Source organism: Delphinapterus leucas, chromosome 17 (genome assembly GCF_059928025.1).
Source record: "Delphinapterus leucas isolate spDelLeu-1000000601 "Yukka" chromosome 17, BTC_Dleu_Yukka2, whole genome shotgun sequence".
Taxonomy (NCBI): domain Eukaryota; kingdom Metazoa; phylum Chordata; class Mammalia; order Artiodactyla; family Monodontidae; genus Delphinapterus; species Delphinapterus leucas.
Genome location: NC_143145.1, coordinates 75615237 through 75638859, shown reverse-complemented (window position 1 = coordinate 75638859; position 23623 = coordinate 75615237). Strand labels below are relative to the sequence as shown.

The following is a 23623-nucleotide window of genomic DNA, read 5'->3' as shown; positions in this document are numbered from 1 at the left end:
GGAAGACTGTATGCAAACATGGCCACGATAAACTTCTCTCTTCTACACGGGCTCCTCTGCGTTGTGACTCTGCCACTCTGCCCAGGAAGAAGCGGAAATCTATTTTCCTAGCCTTGAATCTGGGTTGGCCCGTGACTTGCTTGTACTAAGAGAATGTGCTGGAAGTGAGGTTCTGTAACATGTGAGCCAAGGCCTCAGGAGGCCTTACAGATTTTCCTCTCACCCTCTTGAAATACTAGCTGCCACATAAGGACATCTTCTTGAGGATGAAACATCATGTGGAGAAGGAGGCCCAGCCAGGCATGTGATGAGGCCACCCTGGGCCATTTAAGCCCCAGTCAATCAGCCAGGTCACTCAAGCCACACAGGTGACCCGGGCTAGACCAGCTGTTGTTTTGAGGCATTACATTTGGGAGAGGTTTGTTAGGTGGCCAGAGATAGCTGCTACAGCTGGAGAGCATGGGCCTTCAAGGAGGATGAGCTGAGCACATTCCAGCTTCTCAGCGCCCAGTGATGTTGGGTTACATAGTGATCCTGCTGTGTGCTTCTTCCTTGTTTTGTAAACATTTTATTGAAGTTAGAACCATAACAGATATATTTGTTTTCACCAGCAGGATTATTACTTTGTTTACATCTGTGCTAATGAAAGCTGTGGAACATTCCTAGACCCACACTGCTCTCTGTGCACTGAACCATAACAAATACTTTTAAATTAAAAATATATTCTAGATCCATGGCTGTTAGGGGCGCAGGGGGAGGGGAAGAGGAATGAATATGTGGAACACAGGGGATTTTTTAGACCAGTGAAACTATTTTGTGTGATACTGTAATGGAAGATACCTGACATGTTGCATTGGTTAAAACCCAAGGAACTGGACAACGCAAAGAGTGGGCTCTAGTGTAAACCACAGACTTTTTAAAAAAATAAATTTATTTATTTTATTTATTTATTTTTGGCTGCGTTGGGTCTTTGTTGCTGCGAGCGGTCTTTCTCTAGTTGCGGCGAGCGGGGGCTGCTCTGTTGTGGTGCATGGGCTTCTCACTGCAGTGGCTTCTCTTGTTGCAGAGCATGGGCTCTAGGCACGCGGGCTTCAGTAGTTGTGGCATGTGGGCTCAGTAGTTGTGTCTCTTGGGCTCTAGAGCGCAGGCTCAGTAGTTGTGGTGCACGGGCTTAGTTGCTCTGTGGCATGTGGGATCTTCCCGGACCAGGGCTCGAACCCGTGTCCCCTGCATTGGCAGGAGGATTCTTAACCACTGCCCCACCAGGGAAGCCCCTAAACCACAGATATGTTTTTTTTTTTTTTTTTTTTTTGCAGTACGTGGGCCTCTCACTGTTGTGGCCTCTCCTGTTGCGGAGCACAGGCTCCGGACGTGCAGGCTCAGCGGCCATGGCTCACGGGCCCAGCCGCTCCGCGGCATGTGGGATCTTCCCGGAACGGGGCATGAACCCGTGTCCCCTGCATCGGCAGGTGGACTCTCAATCACTGTGCCACCAGGGAAGCCAAAACCACAGACTTTTAATGTGTCCATACTGGCTCATCAGTTGCAACAAATGTGCCACACTAATATAAGATGTCCATAACTGGGGGAATTATGATCAGGGGAAAGAGGAGATATACGGGAACTGTCTGATCAGTTTTCTGTAAACCTAAAACTGCTCTACAAAATCAAGTCCATTAACGTATTCTAGCTTTTCAAGAAACAATTCTTAAAGGTAAGCTAAACCAAACCAAACGACAGGTGATACCAGGAGAGTGGGGTTCCCTAGGAACCCTCAAGAGAATTCTATAATTTGTTTTTTAATGTGAGGATTACTGTACTCAAAAACATAGTTTTCTTTTGTAGTAGCCTACAAATAAAACAATAATGTACAAATATTTCATATTTTGCCTAGAGAAAAATATAACAACATTAAAGAACAAGTGAGAAATTATGATACAAGTAAGGAACTTATTGAAGTGCCACTTACCTCCAAGGAAAAGAGTGAAAACATCACCATACTGCTTTTGAAGAGTAGTCATGAAACCTAGGGGATCTTTTTGTAATTTCAGGGCTTCTCCAAAGTAAGGAAGCCAGCCTTTTATCAATGGAGGTTCACCAGGTCTCCTATAGAAAAAAAAAAAAAAAAAGAGAGAGAAGTTAAATCATTCTGATTTTAATACCTATGGGTCATTAATCCAGTCTAGACTGGATGAATTGTACAGTTTTTTTTCAGTTCTTTTATTCAATGATTCGTATATAATCATAGACATGTATTTATTGAGCCCCTCCAGTGTGTGTGTGGCTCTGGGGCAGACAGTTCAATTTACAATTTTTGGTGAGCAACTTTTGTGAGAAATTGTGTCTTGTGAGGCCCAAATGGTTGGCTGAAATGACAGACACATTCAGTAAACATTTTGTGTTTGAGCACTCTTGCTGTGCTCTGGGGGTTAGATGTCAGGTAGTTTAGTTGCCAAAGTAAAGCTCTTTGCTGTCAGATTTCAACTAGACTGGAATTACATAATTAGAAGAGGGGAGATTATTAATCTTGAAAAATCTTTTATGCTATTGAGAACAATAAGAACTTCAACATCATTTCCATGAAGGGTGTTTTGTTATATTCTTTTATGAAGATTTTTATTCAAACTACAAATAAATAGGAATATTTGTTAAATTTTACAAGATAACTCTTTTTAACATATGAAGTGCGTTCAGTGAAACACTGAAATACTGTGAATTAAAAACCAAGTTTCTTCTTTTTTGACCTATAATCCTAGCAAAACTGGACTTCAAAATTTCTTCCTTGGAGCTTCCCCGGTGGCGCAGTGGTTAAGAATCCGCCTTCCAATGTAGGGAACATCGGTTCGAGCCCCGGTCCGGGAAGATCCCACATGCCGCAGAGCAGCTAAGCCTGTGCACAACTACTGAGCCTGTGCTCTAGAGCCCATGCTCCGCAACAAGAGAAGCCACTGCAATGAGAAGCCCGTGCACTGCAACCAAGAGTAGCCCCTGCTCGCCACAGCTAGAAAAAGCCTGAGTGCAGCAACGAAGACCCAACGCAGCCAAAAAATAAAATAAAATATTTCTTCCTAGTCATTTATTTGGTGAACTCAATCTGATTTAAACTTTAAAAAAAGATCCAAAGCCATTTTATCCTAGAAGGGATTAAAACAAATATTCAAGAGAACTCTGATGATTCTCTATCCCATCTGTGAAGATGACTTATACTACACACAGTACAACCCATTTTGATTAATCACAAGATATTACAAGCTCAGATCTAATCAAAGATCAAGATTATGTTCATACTCAGCATGGAATTCTGTGTAGCTAGATTAACCCTATCAGAAGCTTCTATCTTCCCACAACCTAACATGGTAGAATTAAAGTTAAAAGAAAAAAAAAAAAAGAAATATCAGATTTTTCAGGGGAAAAATAAACTGAAACAAAATAAATCCAAGGTGTGATAGAAATAAAGGAAATCAGTATCAAAACTTTGCTTTCTGTTTTTAGAGGACAGTTTTTCTTTATACTAATTTACAAAATATATGCTGTTGTTTAAGTACATATACTTAGAATAGGAAGGCAGGAAACATTGCATAGAAATGTGCATCTTATTCTTCACCCCACTCCCCACGATTTTCTTGAATGTAACTTGAGCAATGAAGACTTGCTTTTTTGAGAAATATAAAAGTGTACCAAGAAAACACTGTAACAGTTAATTTTAGGTCCAAAGATTGATAAACGAGAAAAGACTGCACATATGACTGGAGAGTAGATCCCCAGCCATAGCATGTAGGCTCTTCACCAATGACTCTTCCAAAATCTGCAAGTGATCTAGTTCACAAAATTTCCTTTCAAGATATGAACTCTCTTCCGTGGCCTACTTATACTCTGTTTTGTTTAATGTTACTTGAATGCTGCATCGTGACAGAGATTTTGAAAGGCTTTTTGTCATATCATTAATGCAACTCATTTCATCCTCTGTGTTCTGTCATGCGGTCCAAAGTTGTATTCTTCACGGAGTTTCCGAGGGGGTAAACGATGGAGCTCAGAAATCCAGGGGAATATGAACTTAACATTCAAAGTGAGGGAAACACATTAGGAAACCATTTTATTGTTACAAAGATGAAAGGGTCATCATTCCTTTCAGCTGTGCTCATTCTGGCAGAAATAAGCCTCAAACTATTAAACACCATGTCACAACTGTGCATATTTTCAGGAAAAAATATAGTACTAGTTCAACTTACGACCCATCGAAGACAAATAACAGAAATCTGTCTTCATCAGTGTATTTGTAAAAATTATTTAGGAAGGAAAGACATCACCATAATGATCCAGAAAGGCCTGCTGACACGTGGCAAAGCACAAATACTGCTATTTGTCTCTCTCATGCTCTGTGACTTTGAAAATGAAATACCGACTGCTCACTGCTGAGTGAAGGGACAGGATGCTTAACACTTATTGGTGGTGCTCCAGTTCCAAAGCTTAAGAGGAGCAGGTCATGAAACAATGGAGGGTAACTAAAAAACTCCCCCCAAATCAATGGTCCATATCCCTCTTTTTCCCACTCAAACAATAAACACTTCCTCAAATATCCTCTTCACTATTTAACAGACCACAAGGACATAGCCTGTAAATTATACAAACTAAAGCTTACAAAGGTTCTCAATGATTAAACCCATGTTCTATGCATAGACCACTGCATCACTGCTCGCAAGGTCTTCCTTACAAGTTGTAGGACACATCTTAAAGTTTATGCAACGTGTCAAGTATGGTCCAAACTTGTCTGGAAGCAAAAAGTGGAGAAGAATCTAAATACATAAGATAGCTATAAAATATAAAAGACATTTTAGACATTTTCCTTTGGTTCAAAAGAAGCACACAAAATTTAAGAGTGGACCAACACAGAATACTTGGTTTCTAATGACATATGAAGTTCGTCTTTCTGCTACACCTTTCGTTAAATAAACAGGTAGAAGATCTGACCTGTCACACATTGTTCCCCTAGACATTTAAAGCCCAACACTTTCCAAAGCAATCTATACTTGTCAAAGTAATTTCTTTTCCATTCTTCCCATGATCATTCTAGGCTAGAATCCCAGTTATTGAAATAACCTCCTAAGCAAGTAGGGAGCAACCTTGATACATGCACAGCAATCCAGGAAAAATTAAAAATTGATAAAGACTTAATATATTCGTATCAGGTCACCTAATATCTGCAATGTTACCTTAATAATTTTTTTATTTTTCCTAATTAATAAAGATTTTCTTTGTGTGGGTGGTTAAAATTTCAGAAACTACACAACTGAAGGGCGTTGCAGTAACCGAAGATAACACTGACCTTTGGAACAAACTTTGCTGTTGAGCGAGAGGCACTTTGGAAGCTGCTCTGTTTTATGCTTCCTTGACTTACTCTGGAAGCTACTTGACTGGAAATGTCATTCGCCTTATAGTGTCTCTTAGAACTGTATTCTTGAAACATCCTCTATTCCTCCACTATGTTTTGGCTCCAGTGGGGGCATCGGGATGCCTAGAAATGTTCCCACAACTCTGGAGAGTTAAGAATCAACATGCTCTTCAGGATACTGGTGAGAGGGAGCCTCACCGCAGGGCTGTGGATGGAAGGTCCCTAAGGAGGAGTGTATGAAAGACGTGTCTGAGCCTTGGCGTCCTAGCAGCCTCAGCAAGTGCCCAGGTGCAGCCAAGGAAGCATAGACACACATGCTTTGCTCTCTCTGGAAACCAGGTGAGTGACAGCCAACTGGAGCACTTCAGTAAGGGATACAAAGGGGGAGGACCACTCCCCAAACCCTAGCCAGGAGGCACCCCCAGGAAGCAAAGATGAACAGCATGAACATCTGTACAACAGGACTCACCAGATCAACAGAAAGGAAGGGGAAGAGAGAATCCCAAATCTCATTTAATCTTTGTATAAAAGAGACCAAGTTTTAAACAGGAGGTGACTGAGCAACTTCTCACTGCAAATATTCAGTGTTTTCTGCCATCAGCAGAAATAGGGGCTTGGAAATTTGAGTTCAGTTATAAAGAATTAAAGTTACATTTCTGCACATCTGACTTGTCCTGGGAAATTTTAAATCCCAATGCTAGCTATGTGTAGATAGATGCTCAGTTTCTTCCCCTGAATGAGAATCATAATATTCAATTTAGAGATTTACCAATCAGGCCGAGACAGAGTATTTGATAGTAGCTGGTACACAGAGCCGGGTTAGTTTTCTTGTTATTTGTATATTGCAAGCAGTGCCTGGAAGTGGTTTCGCTCAGCCTGGACTCTGGTTTGTCAACCTTCCCTGCTTATCTATACCTTTCACGGAGCTGCTCAGGGTTGAAGCATGGACTTCCCTATCCTTCCAATCACTGGCTAAATGAAGTTGTTAAACCTCCAGATATACAAAGACTCAATAACTTCAGGTGAACAGGCCTGAAGTCTCTGCAAAGAGCTGACTTTCTCAAGGAAAGAATGATCATTATTCAGAACAGCTTCACCAGGTGTGTGTCCGCTTATGATGAGGTTCTCTGGACATGACCTGGTCCAAGAGTTAATGAAATGTCTCTGCATAAGATGCAAACAGGAATTTGGGGGGTGGGTATTAAGGAGAAAGAGAAAGAAAGCAAGTGGAAGGACAGGGAAAAACTAGTCAGGCGACATCATGCTAAGCTGGGACTCTGGGAAGGACCATGGCAGGATGCACAGCACGGCAGGGTAGGCTGCTTCCAGGAACAGGTGTGACCAATCTTCAACTCTAAGAAGTTGTTTGCTGGCCTGGGAGCCACATGGCCTTTTTCATCTGCAAACATTCATTATGAGTCTGTTGGACACACCACATAAACTTGTGTCAATGGCAGGTGAAAAAGTTGAGGAGTTAGGGCAGCGTCGGGCTGAGGGACTCTACTGGGTGGGGGGAAAGGGTCAAGTGCACGTGCAGGTGGCAAACACAGTGGGAAGGTTGTGAGCCAGAGAGCACCAGCTCCTCCTCCTGCTTTGCAAAGAACCCTTTGGGTATTAAAAGGAGAATGAAAACCCAAGCTGCAGGCTGGAAGAACAATCTTTGCAAAACACACTTCTAATAAAGGACTAGTATCCCACATGTACAAAGAACCCTGAAAACTCAACAATAAGAAAAAAAATTTAAAATGGGCAAAAGATTTGAACAGACATCTTATCAAGGAAGATATGCAGATGGAAAATAAGCATATGAAATGCTCCACATTGTATGTTATCAGGGAACTGCAAATTAAAACAACAATGAGATACTGCTACACTCATATTAGAATGGCTAAACTCAAAACATGGACAGGCCCAAATCCTGACAAGGATGTGGAGCCACAGGAACTCTCATTGTTGGTGGGAATGTAAAATGGTACAGCCACTTGGGAAGACAGTTGACTGTTTCTTGTAAAACTAAACATAATACCATACAACCCAGCAATTATGATCCTTGGTATTTACCCGAGTTGAAATTTTGTGTCTACACAAAAAACCTGCATGCAAATGTTTTCAGCAAATTTTTCACAACTGCCAAAACTTGAGAGCAATAAAGATGTCCTTTTTTTTAATAATCCAAGTTTTTAAAATTTATTTATTTATTTATTTATGGCTGTGCTGGGTCTTCATTGCTGCACACAGGCTTTCTCTAGTTCTGGCGAGCGGGGGCTACTCTTCACCGTGGTGCATGGGCTTCTCATTGCAGTGGCTTCTCGTGCTGCGGAGCACGGGCTCTAGGTGCCTGTGCTTCAGTAGTTGTGGCATGCGGGCTCAGTAGTTGCGGCGTGTGGGCTCAGTAGTTGTGGCGTGTGGGCTCAGTTGTGGTGTACGGGCTTAGTTGCTCCTTGGCATGTGGAATCTTCCCAGACCAGGGATCGAACTGGAGTCCCCTGCATTGGCAGGTGGATTCTTAACCACTGTGCCACCAGGGAAGTCCCAAGATGTCTTTAAACTGGTGAATGGATAAGGAAACTTCTATATAAGTCCACGTAGTGGAATATTACTTAGCTATAAAATGAAATAGCTATCATGTCCTAACAAGACTTGGAGGAAACTTAACTACATATTGCTAAGTGAAAGGAGCCAATCTGAAAAGGCTACATACATTATGATTACAATCATATGAACTGGAAACAGTAAAACTATGGAGATTGTTAAAAGATCAGTAGTTGCAAGTTGTTAGGGGAGAAGGAAAGCAGAATGAACAGGTTGAACACAGGATCTTTAGGGCAGTAAAACTATTCTATATGTCACTGTAATGGTGGATACATGTCATCATACATTTGTCAAAACCCACATAATGTACAACACAAAAAGTGAACCCCAATGTAAACTTTATGACTCTAGTTAATAGTAATGAATTAATGTTGAGTCAATTGTAACAAACGTACATACTGATGCAAGATGTTAATAAGATGGAAAACTATGTTGTTGGGAGGGTCAGGAGGAGGTTTGGGGAACTCTGCAATTTCCTCTCATTGTTTTTGTAAACCTTAAACTGCTGTAAAAAAGAAAGCATATATAATGAATTTTAAGCAGGAAACATGTATCAGTTTCCATTTTTTGAAAAAAGTTAAAGAGGGCTTCCCTGGTGGCGCAGTGGTTGGGAGTCCGCCTGCCGATGCAGGGGACACGGATTCGTGCCCCGGTCCGGGAGGATCCCACATGCCGCGGAGCGGCTGCGCCCGTGAGCCATGGCCGCTGAGTCTGCGCTCTGCGACGGGAGGGGCCACAGCAGTGAGAGGCCCGCGTACCGCAAAAAAAAAAAAAAAAAAAAAAAGTTAAGGAGATTTTTACAAAAGACAGGCAATTCTAGATTTTACGATTGGTCAGTATGTAAATTGGTATAATCTGCAACTTTTTCTTTTTTTTTTTTAAGAGTGAAGAGTTCTAGACACCAAAAAGTGAGAATAGCTACTGTGGATTATCCTCAACCATGTTAGGTCCATTTCTCGCTATGACCTCATAAGGAGCCATTGTAATGGAATTCCAAGCACCTATTTAAGACCCAGCCTGGACTAAGTTCTTTTGTATCTTTTAGCTCAGGAAGCTGGTTTTCAGTGACCTGAGGGACTCTGACCAAAGTTAGTTTCTTCCTTGGCATTGCAGGGTTTTTGACTATTTTGTTTGCTATTTTTTTTTTCACTTTTCCTTTACTCTTTTTGATTTTTCTCATTTTTTTAAAATTTCTTTTTCTCATTTGTCTTTTTTCTTTACACTGTTTTTCCCATTTTTTTCTTTATTCATTTTTCTCACTTCAGAAAGTCTGTTTGTTAATATTTGTTGTTTGTTTATCTTCATTTTTGTCTGGCCCTGTGCTTTGGTTCTATTATAAAGATCAGTTTTTCAGGTGGGCTTTGGAGGTGATTTTCTTTTGAGGTGATTTGGATCAAGTTTTTCACCAGCCTTTCTCAATTTTAAGCTGACCTTGGGGCACTTTGTCTATGCAGCAAAAGGCAATCCGCTGCAAGGCCTCTTGCCTCCATGTCTGCCAAGGAGAAGGATGAGACCTTGACAATGACCACCGACAAGTATACCTTCACCAAGGTGAGGTGGCCCCGGCACATCCTGACTGGGAAAGAGGTGGCCGTGAAGGTCATTAACAAGAGCCAGCAGAACTCCTTGGGGCTCCAGAGACGATCCCACAAAGTCAAGATAATGAAGGCCTTGGGTCACCCCAACACGACGAAATTATATGAAGTGACGGAGACGGAGGAAACGCTCTACCTTGTCGTGGAGTATGCTGGCGAAGGTGAGATGTTCCATTACCTGGTGGATCACGGCAGCATGAAAGAGAAAGAGGCCCCAGGCAAATTCGGGCAAAGAAGGTCCACGGTACAGTATTGCAGCCAGAAAATTCACCCCGGGCGCTGACTTGAACGTCAAGGTTGCAGACTTTGGCTTCAGCCACGAATTCACCTTTGGTGCTAAGTGGGATACCCTGTGTGCCAGCCCCCCACCCACTTGTGCTGTCAAGGCCAGAAGTAAGATGGCCTCACGGTGGATGTGGGGAGCCTGAGTCATCCTACAAATACACTGGTCACTGATCCCTGCCTTTTGATGGCCAGAGCTTAAAGGAACAGGAGGAACAGGTACTGAGTGGAATCCACCATATTTCCTTCTACTTGTCCACTGAATGTGAAAACCTGCTCAAGAAATTTCTCACCCTCAATTCCAGCAAGGGAGGCACTTTTTAGAGCAAATCACGGAAGTTCCCTGGATGCCTGCAGCTCAAGAAGGGGAAGAGCTAAACTGTATGGAGAGACTCCCTGACGGCGGGCTGAGCTGGTGGTGTCCACGGCTCCACCGTGTGAAGAAGGGTGAGTGGCAATGACACGATGTGAAGGTCTCCGCCCTGAGTCCTTATCCACAGACAGAGACACTCACCTCACAGTCCATCAATACTTACTTCTCAGAGAAATTGGTTCACAGGACACCTTTAAGTGAATAAAGCAGTTAAGTAACCACAGGCACAACAGAATAATATTATTTTCCTTAAAGAAAATATGGGAATAGAAATGCAAAGACTCTAGTATGCTTTAAGATGTTAATGGTCATTATTTTGGGGTGGCGAAATTATAGGGGTTTGGCCCTCTGGTCATCTGACCTGCATGACAAAAACATACTGCTTTTGAAAATTATTTGTCATTGATTTTGTAGGATGTCTCTCAACCTGGGTTGTCTGATGTTTTCGCATGATTAGACTGAGGTTGTTAACATTTTTGGAAAGAATCTCACCGAAGTGTGCCCTTCTCAGTGTATTGTGTGGAAATTGAAAGAAGATGCTATTTTAGTGTGAACACGAAAGGCAGGTACAGAGAGCACTGTGTTCTAAAAAGCAGTCGATGGCAAAAGCTCTACAAATCAATCAAACGCTGATTCTAAAACTGAGCGCAACGTTTCCGAGGTTGGGGAGTGGGGCAGCAGCCTGAGGTCCGCCCTGAGGATGCGTGCACCCCATGCCACAAACGAACACACCCCAAAAAGGAAGAGCAGACCCTGGGGGTCAGACTCTGTAACTGTACAAAGCATGGACACACTGTGCCACCCGGATCCCCCAGTACTTCTTCCAGGGTCCAGGCAACCTGCCAATGGGGCAGGCACAGTTGGTTTCCGTGACAGCCGCGGGAGGGCGGGGTGCTCGTCACAACTGGGGTTGCAGCTGCTGGGCTGTGACAACCTGATAGACCCTTCAAGGCTTTGAAGGAAGAAGTCTTGTGGCACAGAGGACGCTGTCTCTACCCCCTTCACAAGACTCCAGTGCATCTCATGTGCACAGTTAGGGAACAGGTTGTTTCCCCTTGTAAATGATAAATCATACATGCTTTAGGACTCTTGATTCATATGCTGTACATGTATGATCTGCTTAATATTTGTTTACTGCAAGAATCAGACCTCCTGTAATCTCTTTTCAGGATGAACATTAATCCAACTCTGTCTAGAGAAATTATACAATTCATTACCATAAATAATCTCCATTGTACCCTGTGCTTAATCTTCATTTTTTCCCCAGTCCTGTAATCTTGCAAATCCACTGGTGCTGTGTGATTGGCACCTGGTGTTCACACAACCTCTGCCTCACAAAAAAATACACGAAGAATTCCTGGATAAAAATACCACTTTTCAGCCTATCAATGATTCTATTCTCTGCTCTTTGGTTAACCTCTGTACCACTCTACGAAGATCTGTTAACTTTGGCAGAAACAAGACCTTTACTCTTGAAATGTTTTGGCTCTATCAGGATGGCAATTGACTTAAAACTTGACTTAATTTCCCAGTAGCAAAGATATTCACCATTCAAGCACTTTTGATCAAAGCATTAAATGTCATGGCAATGTAAAAGCAAGCAATGCTTAATGGTTACAAATTTCTCCATTGTTGGCATGGAGTCAGAGCAAAACTAATACGAACGTAACTAAATGTATCTTTACACCCTAGAGCATAACTCTTCAAGCCATATTCCAGTTGAATCTTTAACTGTCAGTTCATCTATGCAATTGTGTGATCTGAACAAAGCTTTGTCTGTACAATGTGCCTTCTAAACTCGATTCCATTAGCAGATTTATACTAATGCCTTGATCAAGTGAGTGATTTGTAGATGCTTCTTTGGCTAAGAAGCCAAACCACATCCGTGTAGGATTTTACTCTGAGAGGTCTATGATTGAGGGTTTTTTTGTTTGTTGGTTTGTTTGCTGTGAGGAATACCCAGGTTGGCACCATGGAATAATAATGTCAAGGCATATTTTATAAAACTATAATTTAAAACTTAATTGAGTCTCAAGCAGGCCTCATAATGACCACAATACTGGAATATCATTTCTTTATAAACCTGACCTTGGGCTAAGTAGGGCATAAGTCCAGCCCTCATCTGTTCTTTTTTTTTTTTTTTCGGTACGCGGGCCTCTCAGTGTTGTGGCCTCTCCCGTTGCAGAGCACAGGCTCCAGACACGCAGGCTCAGTGGCTATGGCTCACGGGCCCAGCTGCTCCGCGGCATGTGGGATCTTCCCGGACCGGGGCACGAACCTGTGTCCCCTGCATCGGCAGGCGGACTCTCAACCACTGCGCCACCAGGGAAGCCCCCTCATCTGTTCTTGTGTTCGCTGCTACACAATAACTCCTGATTAATCTTGCTACACTGTGTGGCTCAGATCTGGGTCTCTGCAAACTCCCACCAATTTGGTGACTTTAGCCAATTTGCTTAATTTATCTGTGCCTCAGGTTCCTCATCTGTAAAATGGACATTCTACCACTGTACTTTCCTCATATGAGAATTAAGTAAGTTAGTGCATGTAAAGAACCGAAGACAATGCCTTCACATAGTAAACACTAAGTGTTAGCTGCCATCACCATCTTCACATTACTACTGGGGATTATCTAAAATATAAATATAATCACGGGTCTCTCCTTATTTCTCTTTCCTAAGAGTTTTCAATAGAGTACCAGTTTTTAAGACATTTTTTCATTTGCTAGCATACTTCCTTTATTTGCCTGATTTGGATTTTAGTTTAGGGCTGCCATATATGATTTGGTGGTAAGGAAATGGGGCGCCAGAATCACCTTCCTACATTTTTCTGGGCTTTATATTCTCTGAATGAACACACTCAAAAGAACAAAAGTGGCTCAGAAGAGCCCTGAATCTTAGGAGGAAGCTGGTCAAGAATGTTTAAATGGCCTAGACAATTCTAAAAGAGGGAAATCGATTCATAATGGAAAGTTATTTCAAGTCCTTAATTAAAATAGAAAACCATGCAACCGAATTTGTAATTTCTGAGATGATCAGTTGCTAATTTATTTTACAAACAGGATTTGATTGGACTCCATGGAGGAGATATCAATTCCATTAACTCATCATTTCTTACATTTGATTAAATCATTTGATTTTGAAACATTTAATAAAAAAGCAGAAACCACAGTTTTGTGGAAACTAAATTATAACAGAGGACTAGCCCAGAGAGCCTTGGGAATGACAATATAGAGATCAATGCCAACCATATAGAAATGCATAGTCAAGTTATCAAATGAAATTTCATCAATACAAGCCTATGAAGAAACCAAGTTCCAAATTCTGAAGGCCAACACTAAAATAATCAAGCCCGGCATGTCAGAACCATAGGAAAGGTAATTCAAGGGTATTCTGGTTTGCTGAGGTGGGAAGCTAATGAAAAGCCTGAGGACCATATGCTACAAAATGCAATAATTCAGAACCATATTTGAATATTGGGTAAAACATTAACATAGCAAAAACTAATAGTATCTCTACATTTGTAATACAGCACACAGCACTGAGAAAGGCAACATTTTGCTCTTGTCATGAATTAGAGGGCTTTTAGAAAGGGAAAATACCATTCTTTTCCAAATACTGGTTCCTGACTTTGGCTGGTGATTTTAAGTCACTGCAGAAAAGGAATGTATGACTATTCCAGGAACTCCATCATCACTAATGTTAGAACATGGGACACAGAAGGCATCTACAGATCATTTAAATACAGACAATTCTAAAGTTGTCTTGAAAAGTCTAAATTTCTATTAAAGATAACCTTCTATATATATATATATATATATATATTTTTTTTTTTGCGGTACGCGGGCCTCTCACTGTTGTGACCTCTCCCGTTGTGGAGCACAGGCTCCGGATGCGCAGGCTCAGCGGCCATGGCTCACGGGCCCAGCCGCTCCGCGGCATGTGGGATCCTCCCGGACCGGGGCACAAACCCGTGTCCCCTGCATCGGCAGGCGGACTCTCAACCACTGCGCCACCAGGGAAGCCCTCTTCTACATATTTTAAACATAATTATTGCAGTGTCCTTTGCTCACTTTTCTCCCTCTTATGTGCACCCTCCCACTTGTTTTCTGAAATCAATTTTCAGTGTTTTTACCATGATCATTACTTAGGTAGTGTTCAATTGCTTTGTTTCTGTGTTTGCCTTGTTTTCTGTGTACCCATCACTAATTCTTATCAATCTCTTTCAGTCCTCTCTAAAATCGCTCACAATATGGTTAGACATATGGTCCTGTAATTTTCATATAGCTCCTCTCTTATTTTCCATCAATTTTTATTTTGCTCCACTCAACAAGAGCCTTTCTTGACTTTTTCCCTTCCAGAGATTATTTTATTTCTACCTTAGATTTCTAATTTCCAAGAGGTCTCTTGTGCTCTCTGCTTCTACCTTATACAAATTACATTCCATTCTTGTTTTATAAATGCAATTTCTTCTGTTTCTAAGATTAAACATAGTTTTTTGAGGATTTTTTTCTGTCCTTGAATTGTCTGTTTCCTTTCTTTTCTTTCTGTTTCTTTGTCATAGTTTCTCTCTTTCATGATAGAAGCTTTCTTCAATGTCTCATGATCTTAGCTTTCTCTCACATTTGAACACAAGGCTGTGTGCGTGTTGGTGAGGCTGGTGGACTTCACCATATCATGACTGGAAAGGGGCCTCATCATTTTAATGAGCTACCTCTCTCTACCAGTTACATGGATGAGGCTGTATCTTTTAAGAATTCTAATTTTGCTTTAGGGACTTTGGAAATAGGACATAGTGTACAAATATATGCAAATACATTTCCTATAAATAGTTAACATTAACCAATTTTGAATTTGTCTTAATTCTAATCTTTTTGGAGATTATTGCCAAAGTCATTTGGAGTAATGTTTGCAGATAAAAAATCTTAGAGTTCATTTCTATTTATGGAGGTGAGAATAAATAGACAATATTATCAAAAAGTCAGAAAAGAGGAAAAGATGATGGGGTGTAGAGTTATGCAAGTTTTCAGTTGAAATTTCAGGGTGAAATAAGCGATTTTATTAGTTCACTGTATTGCTCCCCAAATTACTCTAACACTCCCGTAAGTTAGTTATATTATCTTGTTTCCGGGGCTGCGAGGATTAGGGAGAATTGGCAGGGAGAACTGAGGTACAGATAGACTCTTCTTTTTCATTTGAGGAAGTGTGTGTGTGTAGGTGTGCACGCACACATGTAACTGTATTTGAACTAGGACCTGACCAAAGTGATGCCAATGTCAGTAATACATTAATCCTTTCCACAGACCACCCATCAGAAGGCAAATGTGTTAACTCTTAGTGGAATAAAAAGCATTAAAAAAAACGCAAAGACTCCAGTCTCTCTCTTCTAGTTCCTCAGATACTTCCTTACCCCTCTTCAGAAAGAACTGGATTTTGGATTTTGACAGAACGCTCATGCATCTATAGAAGATGTTTTTTTTTCTCCTCTATAAACAGGGAACAAACTGAAAAAACAGAAGCCACTATTAGATTTGTAATGACCACTCTACTGCTTTGAGAGCTTACAGGTAACTCCTCAAAACGCTAATTTAATGATTGTTAATGACCATTTAAAATTCATTCTGCTTCTTTCCAAGAATTCAAAATTCTACCCCATTATTTTCAAAGGATTTTATTTCAAAGTATGACTATGAAAGAAACAAGCAGTTTATGTGTGTGTGTGTATATATATATATACATACATATGTACATGCTTGTGGCATGGAAAGTCCCTTGAAAATTTGGAACAAATATATTAAGAAATCTTATAACTCTGTAGTAAGAAGACAATCCAATAAAAAATGGGCAAAAGATGTGAATAGACATTTCACCAAAAAAATATACAAATGTCCCATAAACACATGAAAAAATGCTCAACATCACTAATCTTTAGGGAAATGCAAATTAAAAACTAAAATGAGATACTACTACTCACTCACTAGAATGGCTAAAATCAAGAAGAATGACTGTAGCAAGCGTTGGCAAGAATGAGGAAGAACTAGAATGCTCATACACTGCTGGTGGGAATATAAAATACTATAATCACTTTGGAAAAGTGCTGAGCAGTTTCTTATAATGTTAAATACACACTAACAATACGATTCGGCAATTCTACTCCTAGGTATCTCTCTCTACCTAAGAGAAATGAAAATATGTGTCCACACAAAGACTTGTATGTGAATGTCCGTAGGCACATTCATCATAATTGCCCCAAATTAAGAACAATTCAAATGTCAGTCAACTAGTGAGTGGATAAGCAAAAGGTAGTATATCTATATAATGGAATATCATTCAGCAATAAAAAAGACACAAATTACTGATGTATGGAACAACATTGATAAACCTCAAAAGCATTATGCTAGGAGAAAGAAGCCAGACACATGACTCTATTTATAGGAAATTTCTAGAAAAGATAAAAATAGAGGCACAAGGCAGATCACTTCTCCCTTGTGGTTGACGGTAGGAGCAGGGATTAAATGCAAACAGACATAAGGAAACTTTCCGGATGATGAAAATGTTCTAAACTGGATTGTGGTGATGGTCGCAAAACAGTATCAATTTACTAAAGCTTACCAAATTGTACACTTAAAATGGACGAATCTCATGATATGTAAAGCATATCTCAATGAACCTGCTAAAAAAAAGGAGGAATCTTATATGATGAATTTCGTATTTCCATTGTCAGAAAAGTCTTTAAATGAAATATATACACCAAAAATTATATTGATATTTAAATTTCTGTTATTAGGTAAAGAAAAAGCAAGGATCACTTAACAGAGCTTAAGCATTCCATTTAAACTTAGATGTTGTGGGCAATTTTTGTACCACTTCTAAATATGAAGAAATATATTTTTATTTTCATGTTTTCTAAACAAAAAATCTCTTCTGTAATGATTTTGCTGAACACTCTCTGTGACTTCTGCAAAATTCCATAAGTAAAACAGGGTCCTGAAACTGGAAGAGTTTTGGGAGGCTCATCACATTTTACAAATAAAGAAACAGAATCAGAGAAGTAAAATAATTTGCCCCAAATCACATAGTAACAAAAAAGACCAGGGACTAGGTCTCCTGACTCCCAATCCAATAACTTGTTTTTTTTCTGACTACACTATCCAAGGAAAGACAGGCACATGTCAGGGTTAAGGGAGTACTGACTTTCTGAAATCAGATTTTTCTCTTTTCTGATATGTTTTTCACTTGCAATGAGCCCAGGGCTGATAATGCTACAAAGTAAATAAACATAAGATGTTATCTCCCATAGGGCAACTTCTGTTTGTGGCTAAATGAGCCAAGATGAAGAAACACTTCAAATAGAAGACTCAGCGGGAGTAGCAAAGGGCCTGCTTAGCTTCAAAGGAAGTCTGACATATAGCCACTGTGCTTCATAAACTAGAATGTAATAAACTTGCATGAACAAAAATCTCACTTCCATATTCAACACAGGTTACATGAATGAGCCGTATGAGAGCTAATTTTTGGAAACAACATTAATTCTCTGGCAACAAAATGACTCACTTGATATCAGCCAGAGTGTGGTAGTCCAAGGGTTTCAAATCCTACATCCCATCCATACCTTTCCTCCAGATTTGAAGAGTTATCTCTAGAAACTTCTCAAATTAAATCTTAGTTTAGTTTAATGTCTGGGTTTTAAAAAACTCACCTCTGGTTGGTGGAAGTACGATAGGCATCTGAATCAAAAGAAAAGATGAGGATATCTGTGTCTCAGAAAGTACTAGCCTTTACTATCACCAACTCAGAGCTGCATTATTTGTACTAAAGTGATGGAGACTAAAGGCACCTAAGTTCTCAGAGACCACAAACAGCAGTATTTATCCAAAAAGCCTCAGGAAAACTAATTCTTAACAAAATCTCAGTAAAGCCCTGGACAAAGAGAATATGAGAACTTGATATTCCTTAAACATACATTTTTAAGGAAATAGCTTAAGAGCTGTGAGAAACTGCAGTAGTGTTCGAACTATCTATCCACTGCTCCTTCCTGTAGGAGCATTATTCATTGATGCCCCACGGAGGCCAGGCTTAACCATGAGACGCTCATTGGCCAACGATCTGTGAGCAGTGACACATGCCACTTCCCGGCAGAAGCTTTACGAGCTGTCACATGGCTCACTATGTTCTCTTCCCATTGACACAAGTCAAAAAATGTCCCCTAGTGAACACTCTCCTTAAATCTGGAAACTCGAATGAAGGCAATGACTTATGGTGAGCATATAGGGTGAATAAGAAATAAATCTTTCAGTTGTTTAACCATTGAGTTATCCGTTACTGTAGTGTAACTGAGCCAAAGATGACTGAAACAAGAGTTAAACAGAAGAGATTTGTTTTGATTAATGAACTACACAGTACTTTGGAGACCTCAGGCTGATTGCAAAATAAGAGTGCTGCCTACTATATATAAAATAGATAACTAATAAGAACCTGCTGTATAGCACCGGGAACTCTACTCCATACTCTGTAATGGCCTATATGGGAAAAGAATATTAAAAAAAAAAAGAGTGTATATATATATATATATATATATGTATAACTGATTCACTTTGCTGTACACCTGAAACTAACACAACATTGTAAATCAACTATACTCCAATAAAATTTTTTTGAAAAAGTGTTGCTATATATTCCCATCACCCTAGACCAATATTTTGCAAACATTTTTGATCCAATGTATATATTGTGATAGACTATACATATACATTATAGAGATATGAATATGTAGATGTAACTAAGAGTCATGAAACAATACTATGTGTGATGTACTCTGACATTTTCTCTTCTATTTTATTTTATTTATTTATTTATTTTGCGGTACGCGGGCCTCTCACTGCTGTGGCCTCTCCCGTTGTGGAGCACAGGCTCTGGACGTGCAGGCTCAGCGGCCATGGCTCACGGGCCCAGTCGCTCCGCGGCATGTGGGATCTTCCCGGACCGGGGCATGAACCCGTGTCCCCTGCATCGGCAGGCGGACTCTCAACCACTGCGCCACCAGGGAAGCCCCTATTTTATTTTTTTAATGTTTTTGGAACCCACTAAGTCCATTTCAAGTCCTGTTAATGGGTCACAACCCATTATCCTAATTTCTACCCAGTGTTCACCTTGTTGGATTATCCCCAAATGTATATTCATATTATTTTTTTTCCTCCCAAATTTTAATCCAATAGTACTTGATTCTGGATTCACCACAGAATCACCAGGAATATTTTTTTTTATATATATTGCCCCTGACCCTCAGAGATGGTGATTTATTTGGTATGGACTGGAAATTATTATTTTAACATTTGAGAATTCCTCAGTTCCTTTCTCAGAAGGTGGCAAGAAGAAGAGCCACTGTTTGCAAGCGTGTCTGAGGCCTGGTGATGATGCATCTGAAGGGGCCTGTCCCTGGGAGAATCAGCAAGATTTTAACCTTTTGTTTTATATCCAAATTATAGCTAGCTATAGAACAACTTTAAAATGAATTGTTGTAACGTACATTTAATTATCAACTTCCATATAAATCACTGGGACATATGTTTTACGTGAATACACTTGCTTTCATTCCTGAAAACCTGTCACTTTCATTTGGCCTCTGAGCCACAGAAGACCCTAAAATTCCTCTTATCTGGTCATATAGCTCCTTTTATATGCCAATGATTTCAAATGAATTTTGGCTCTGTGTAGCCATCTCAATTAACCTGGGTGACCCATTCATCAATGGATCAATCAATTCATTAATTCAAACAATTACTGGGTACTCAATTTGTGTCAGATGCTGTTCTAGGTGACAAGGACACGAGGAAGAATAAGAGACACAGGATCTTCCGTAGGAGAACTCAGTGTTGTTGGAGGTGGGTGTTAGGTACAAACACAAAGATAACTGAGATACATCGTCATGACAATAATGAGAGGGCTTACAACGGATTATGTGCTCTACCTTGTAACTCACTTCTTAGTTTGATTTACTTTTTCTGTACTTCATTGTTCCTGTCATCACTCTGTTGAATTTAAAACCCTAGACCATATGCATCTGCTCCTCTTCCCTGTGTGTCTGGTCTCCATACACTCTCGCCAGAGGAATACGGTTACTCAACAGAAAGACGGTGGTATTTAAGGATTGTATCCATCTTGGCCACGTAAAATTATGCTCAAATCCACGCATGGGCGTGCAACTCCCAGAGTAGTTTACTCACAATCCTGCAGGATGTGTTCACATCCTTTCTCAACACATATCATTAACATATTATTTAACTTCAGTGCTTGTTAAGTGGTGTTTTTGTTTGTCTGTTTGTTTTTGCGGTACGCGGGCCTCTCACTGCTGTGGCCTCTCCTGTTGCGGAGCACAGGCTCCAGACGTGCAGGCTCAGCGGCCATGGCTCACGGGTGCAGCCGCTCCGTGGCATGTGGGATCTTCCTGGACTGGGGCACGAACCCGTGTCCCCTGCATCGGCAGGCGGACTCTCAACCACTGCGCCACCAGGGAAGCCCTTAAGTGGTGTTTTGATGGCTACTTGTCACACCATCCTGTGAGTATAGTATTAGGCTAACCAGACAAAGGAACCAAGGAGTGGGTACTAACACTTTCCTGAGAGATACCAAAATCTAGGCCATCATTCTGGTTCTTTGTGCTGCTATGAGGAGACAGTTTAACCTGGAAAATGTAGTAATACAACTCACAAAACTAATAATTGAGAGGTTGGAAAAACATGAAATTTTCAGAAAATGGAGGGGAAACTTAATAGGGGCCTGCAGCCGTGAAAGAGGATGTATGATGACTTGAAGCTCTTAACTTATTAAATGAGAGTGAAACACGGTGGCTTTAAACTGGAAAACTCTAAACTAGCTTTAAATTTCATATAAGCATAAAGGATAAAGCCTTAATGGGAATTGCTACTAAGGATAAGAATAGGAGATTTGGAAACTCGCACACATTCTCACAGGTCTTAGGGGTGTGAGGGTGGTCCTTCCTGAACATGAGGGGTTAGATCAAATGTTGCTAAGTTTCTTCCAGATTAAAGTTCTGACAAGAATTAAACTGGGCTCTGCAAAGGTTTGGAAGAAGACGGCCAAACCTTCCACGTGAGGCCACTTTAGTATTCTTAAAAGTTAGTTCCTACCAGTTCAACAGCTCTGACTGATTGCCATTTGTCTGTAAGGAAGCCAGTTTTTATTTTGAACCCCTTTCTTTCTGAGAACCAGAGATGATTTAAACTATTTTTCTCTTATAGTGGAGCCATAGCAGTTGATTCTAGCTATATCCAGATGGTTTGCATTGCTTAGGCTGATTTCTGTTAAACGGTTTAATGTTGTTAATAATCCTTTTAATACATTTAGATTTGTGTGCAGGGGGGCAGATCTGGTACAGACTGGAAGTCACAGCTCCTGCTGGACTTTTGTTGATTTGTTAAATCCAACTGTGGTCTCTCGTACTAGTTCCAATTTTGTTGAACTCTAAGTAACCCCTTCCTTTAAGCTGTGACACTCAAAAGCAGTGGTTCATTAATAGGGACCTTCAGGGAATGTGAACCTGATTGGGAAATGCATACTTTAGAAAAATAAAATTTTTAACTATAGTTTTTATTCTGTAGAGGAAAAATCATGTTGTGAAGCAAGATTACCTTCTACATTCAGTGAATCCCAGGCCTGTTGATTTTAATTTTTAAATATCCAACTCCCGGCTCTTCAGCCCACCTCACAAGATGTGGCCCTACCTCACTTCCCAGCTGGACCCTAACGAAGGCCTCCTGGCTAACTGGTCTCTTTCCTTTCAGCCTCATCCCTATAGAGAGGATAAAAATAATAACTAACACGCATTGATAGATTACTGTTGGGTTAGGCACAGTGCTCAATGCTGTTCATGATCTCCTTTAATCTTCATAATAAGGTGAGAAGGTAAGTTCTACTACTGTCTCCATTTTCTAGATGAACAAAGACTTAGAGGTCAAGCAACTTGCCCAAATCATGTCAATTCTATTCTTCCCAGTAAACCAGAGTGTGAATGCGCACCAGGCCGCTTTGCTGATTAAAATCCTTATTGGCTCCTTGGAACAAGCAAAATGAAGCACAAGTTCCTTAGCATGGTGTTTAAATCGTAATGATCACAGTCAAGTTTGGAGTACTTTCTATGTATCCAGAATTTCACTCCGGTGGCTACGAATTCTCACCACAACCCCACAAGAGAGTGTGTGCTCTCCATTGTGGCAGATGAAGACATGAAATCTTGGGGGCAATTTCCAAGGTCACAAAGCTGTTATTCATTGGCAGAGATGAGATTCCAACCCAGCCCGTTAGACCCCAATCCTGTATTCTCCCCTCTGTCACTTCGCCTTTTTCCTCCAACCCATATGACTTCACCTGCCCCTCTACCTTTTCCTGCCTTTCACTCCACTCCTGTACTCAAGTAATTCAGGAACACAGGCAATTTCTGAAACGTGCTCTTCCTGTATGAAGAATGTATTTACTTCTCTTGTTCATTTGGTAAAGCATCTAGATATCACTTAAGACTCAGCTTAAACAAACCACTTCTTATGAATGATTTGTTTCGATCTTCCTCCCTCTACCCTCTCCTGGCTGGAAGATGATAACTATTTTATTTTCAATGGTGCTTTGTAAATAGCTGTGAAGAGGCTGCTACCTTATTTTATTGTAAATATTTATTTATAATAGATAGCAATGGGGAATCATATACTGATTCATTTTACACCGCTAATTATTCCCGAATGCCTACTGATGTGCCTTATATTTATCTCTGTTTTCCCAGCTCTTAGCACAGTGCCTGACACTTAAATAGTCCAAAACAATGACTGTATGAACGAATGACTAAGTAGATGGGGACTCCACTCAGGAATGTGCAAGAGCTCAATCAACAGCAGTCACTTCTGAATCCGACTGTAAAGCTCCTGAAATACAGTTTGCCATGATTCACTTGCCTTCTCCTTTTGTGGACATAGCCTTTTTGATCTAAACACCATGTTTTAAAAGATGCCTTTAAATAGCCAAGGAACCCTTCTAACTCCTGAAAGTTGCAAATACATGGGAAACGTTTGCTAGGTAATTCCAACAGGGCGGCCCTTCACATCCTGGGTTCTTTAGCTCTCTCACCTCAACCAGCATCCCAACTCCAAACTACTCATATGTTGATGACTGCCCTCGTCATCCTTTCTCGGCTAAGTTCCAAGTGCTTTCTTTTCAGCCACTGTTTCACCACAAAGAGACCAGGTTGCACTCAGCTTCATCCTAGATCCTGAGGACCAAGAATTTCATTTCTTTCCACTAAAGCTGGCAGCGCCATGCTCCGCTCCTGTCCGCCCCCTGGACGGCCAGTCTTTCCCCTGAAGTAGCCCAATTCTCCCTGGCTCTCAGCAGC

The 23623-nt window shown here is 40.7% G+C and overlaps 1 protein-coding gene across 1 annotated transcript in view; it reads right to left on the bottom strand.

Annotated features, from left to right (window-relative positions):
- CYP7B1 (cytochrome P450 family 7 subfamily B member 1) overlaps positions 1–23623 on the bottom strand; it is a 188547-nt gene that overhangs the window by 32952 nt on the left and 131972 nt on the right. The window contains exon 2 of the mRNA XM_022595293.2: positions 1970–2106. Within this exon, the coding sequence (XP_022451001.2) occupies positions 1970–2106 (137 nt within the window). The remainder of the gene's footprint in view (positions 1–1969; positions 2107–23623) is intronic.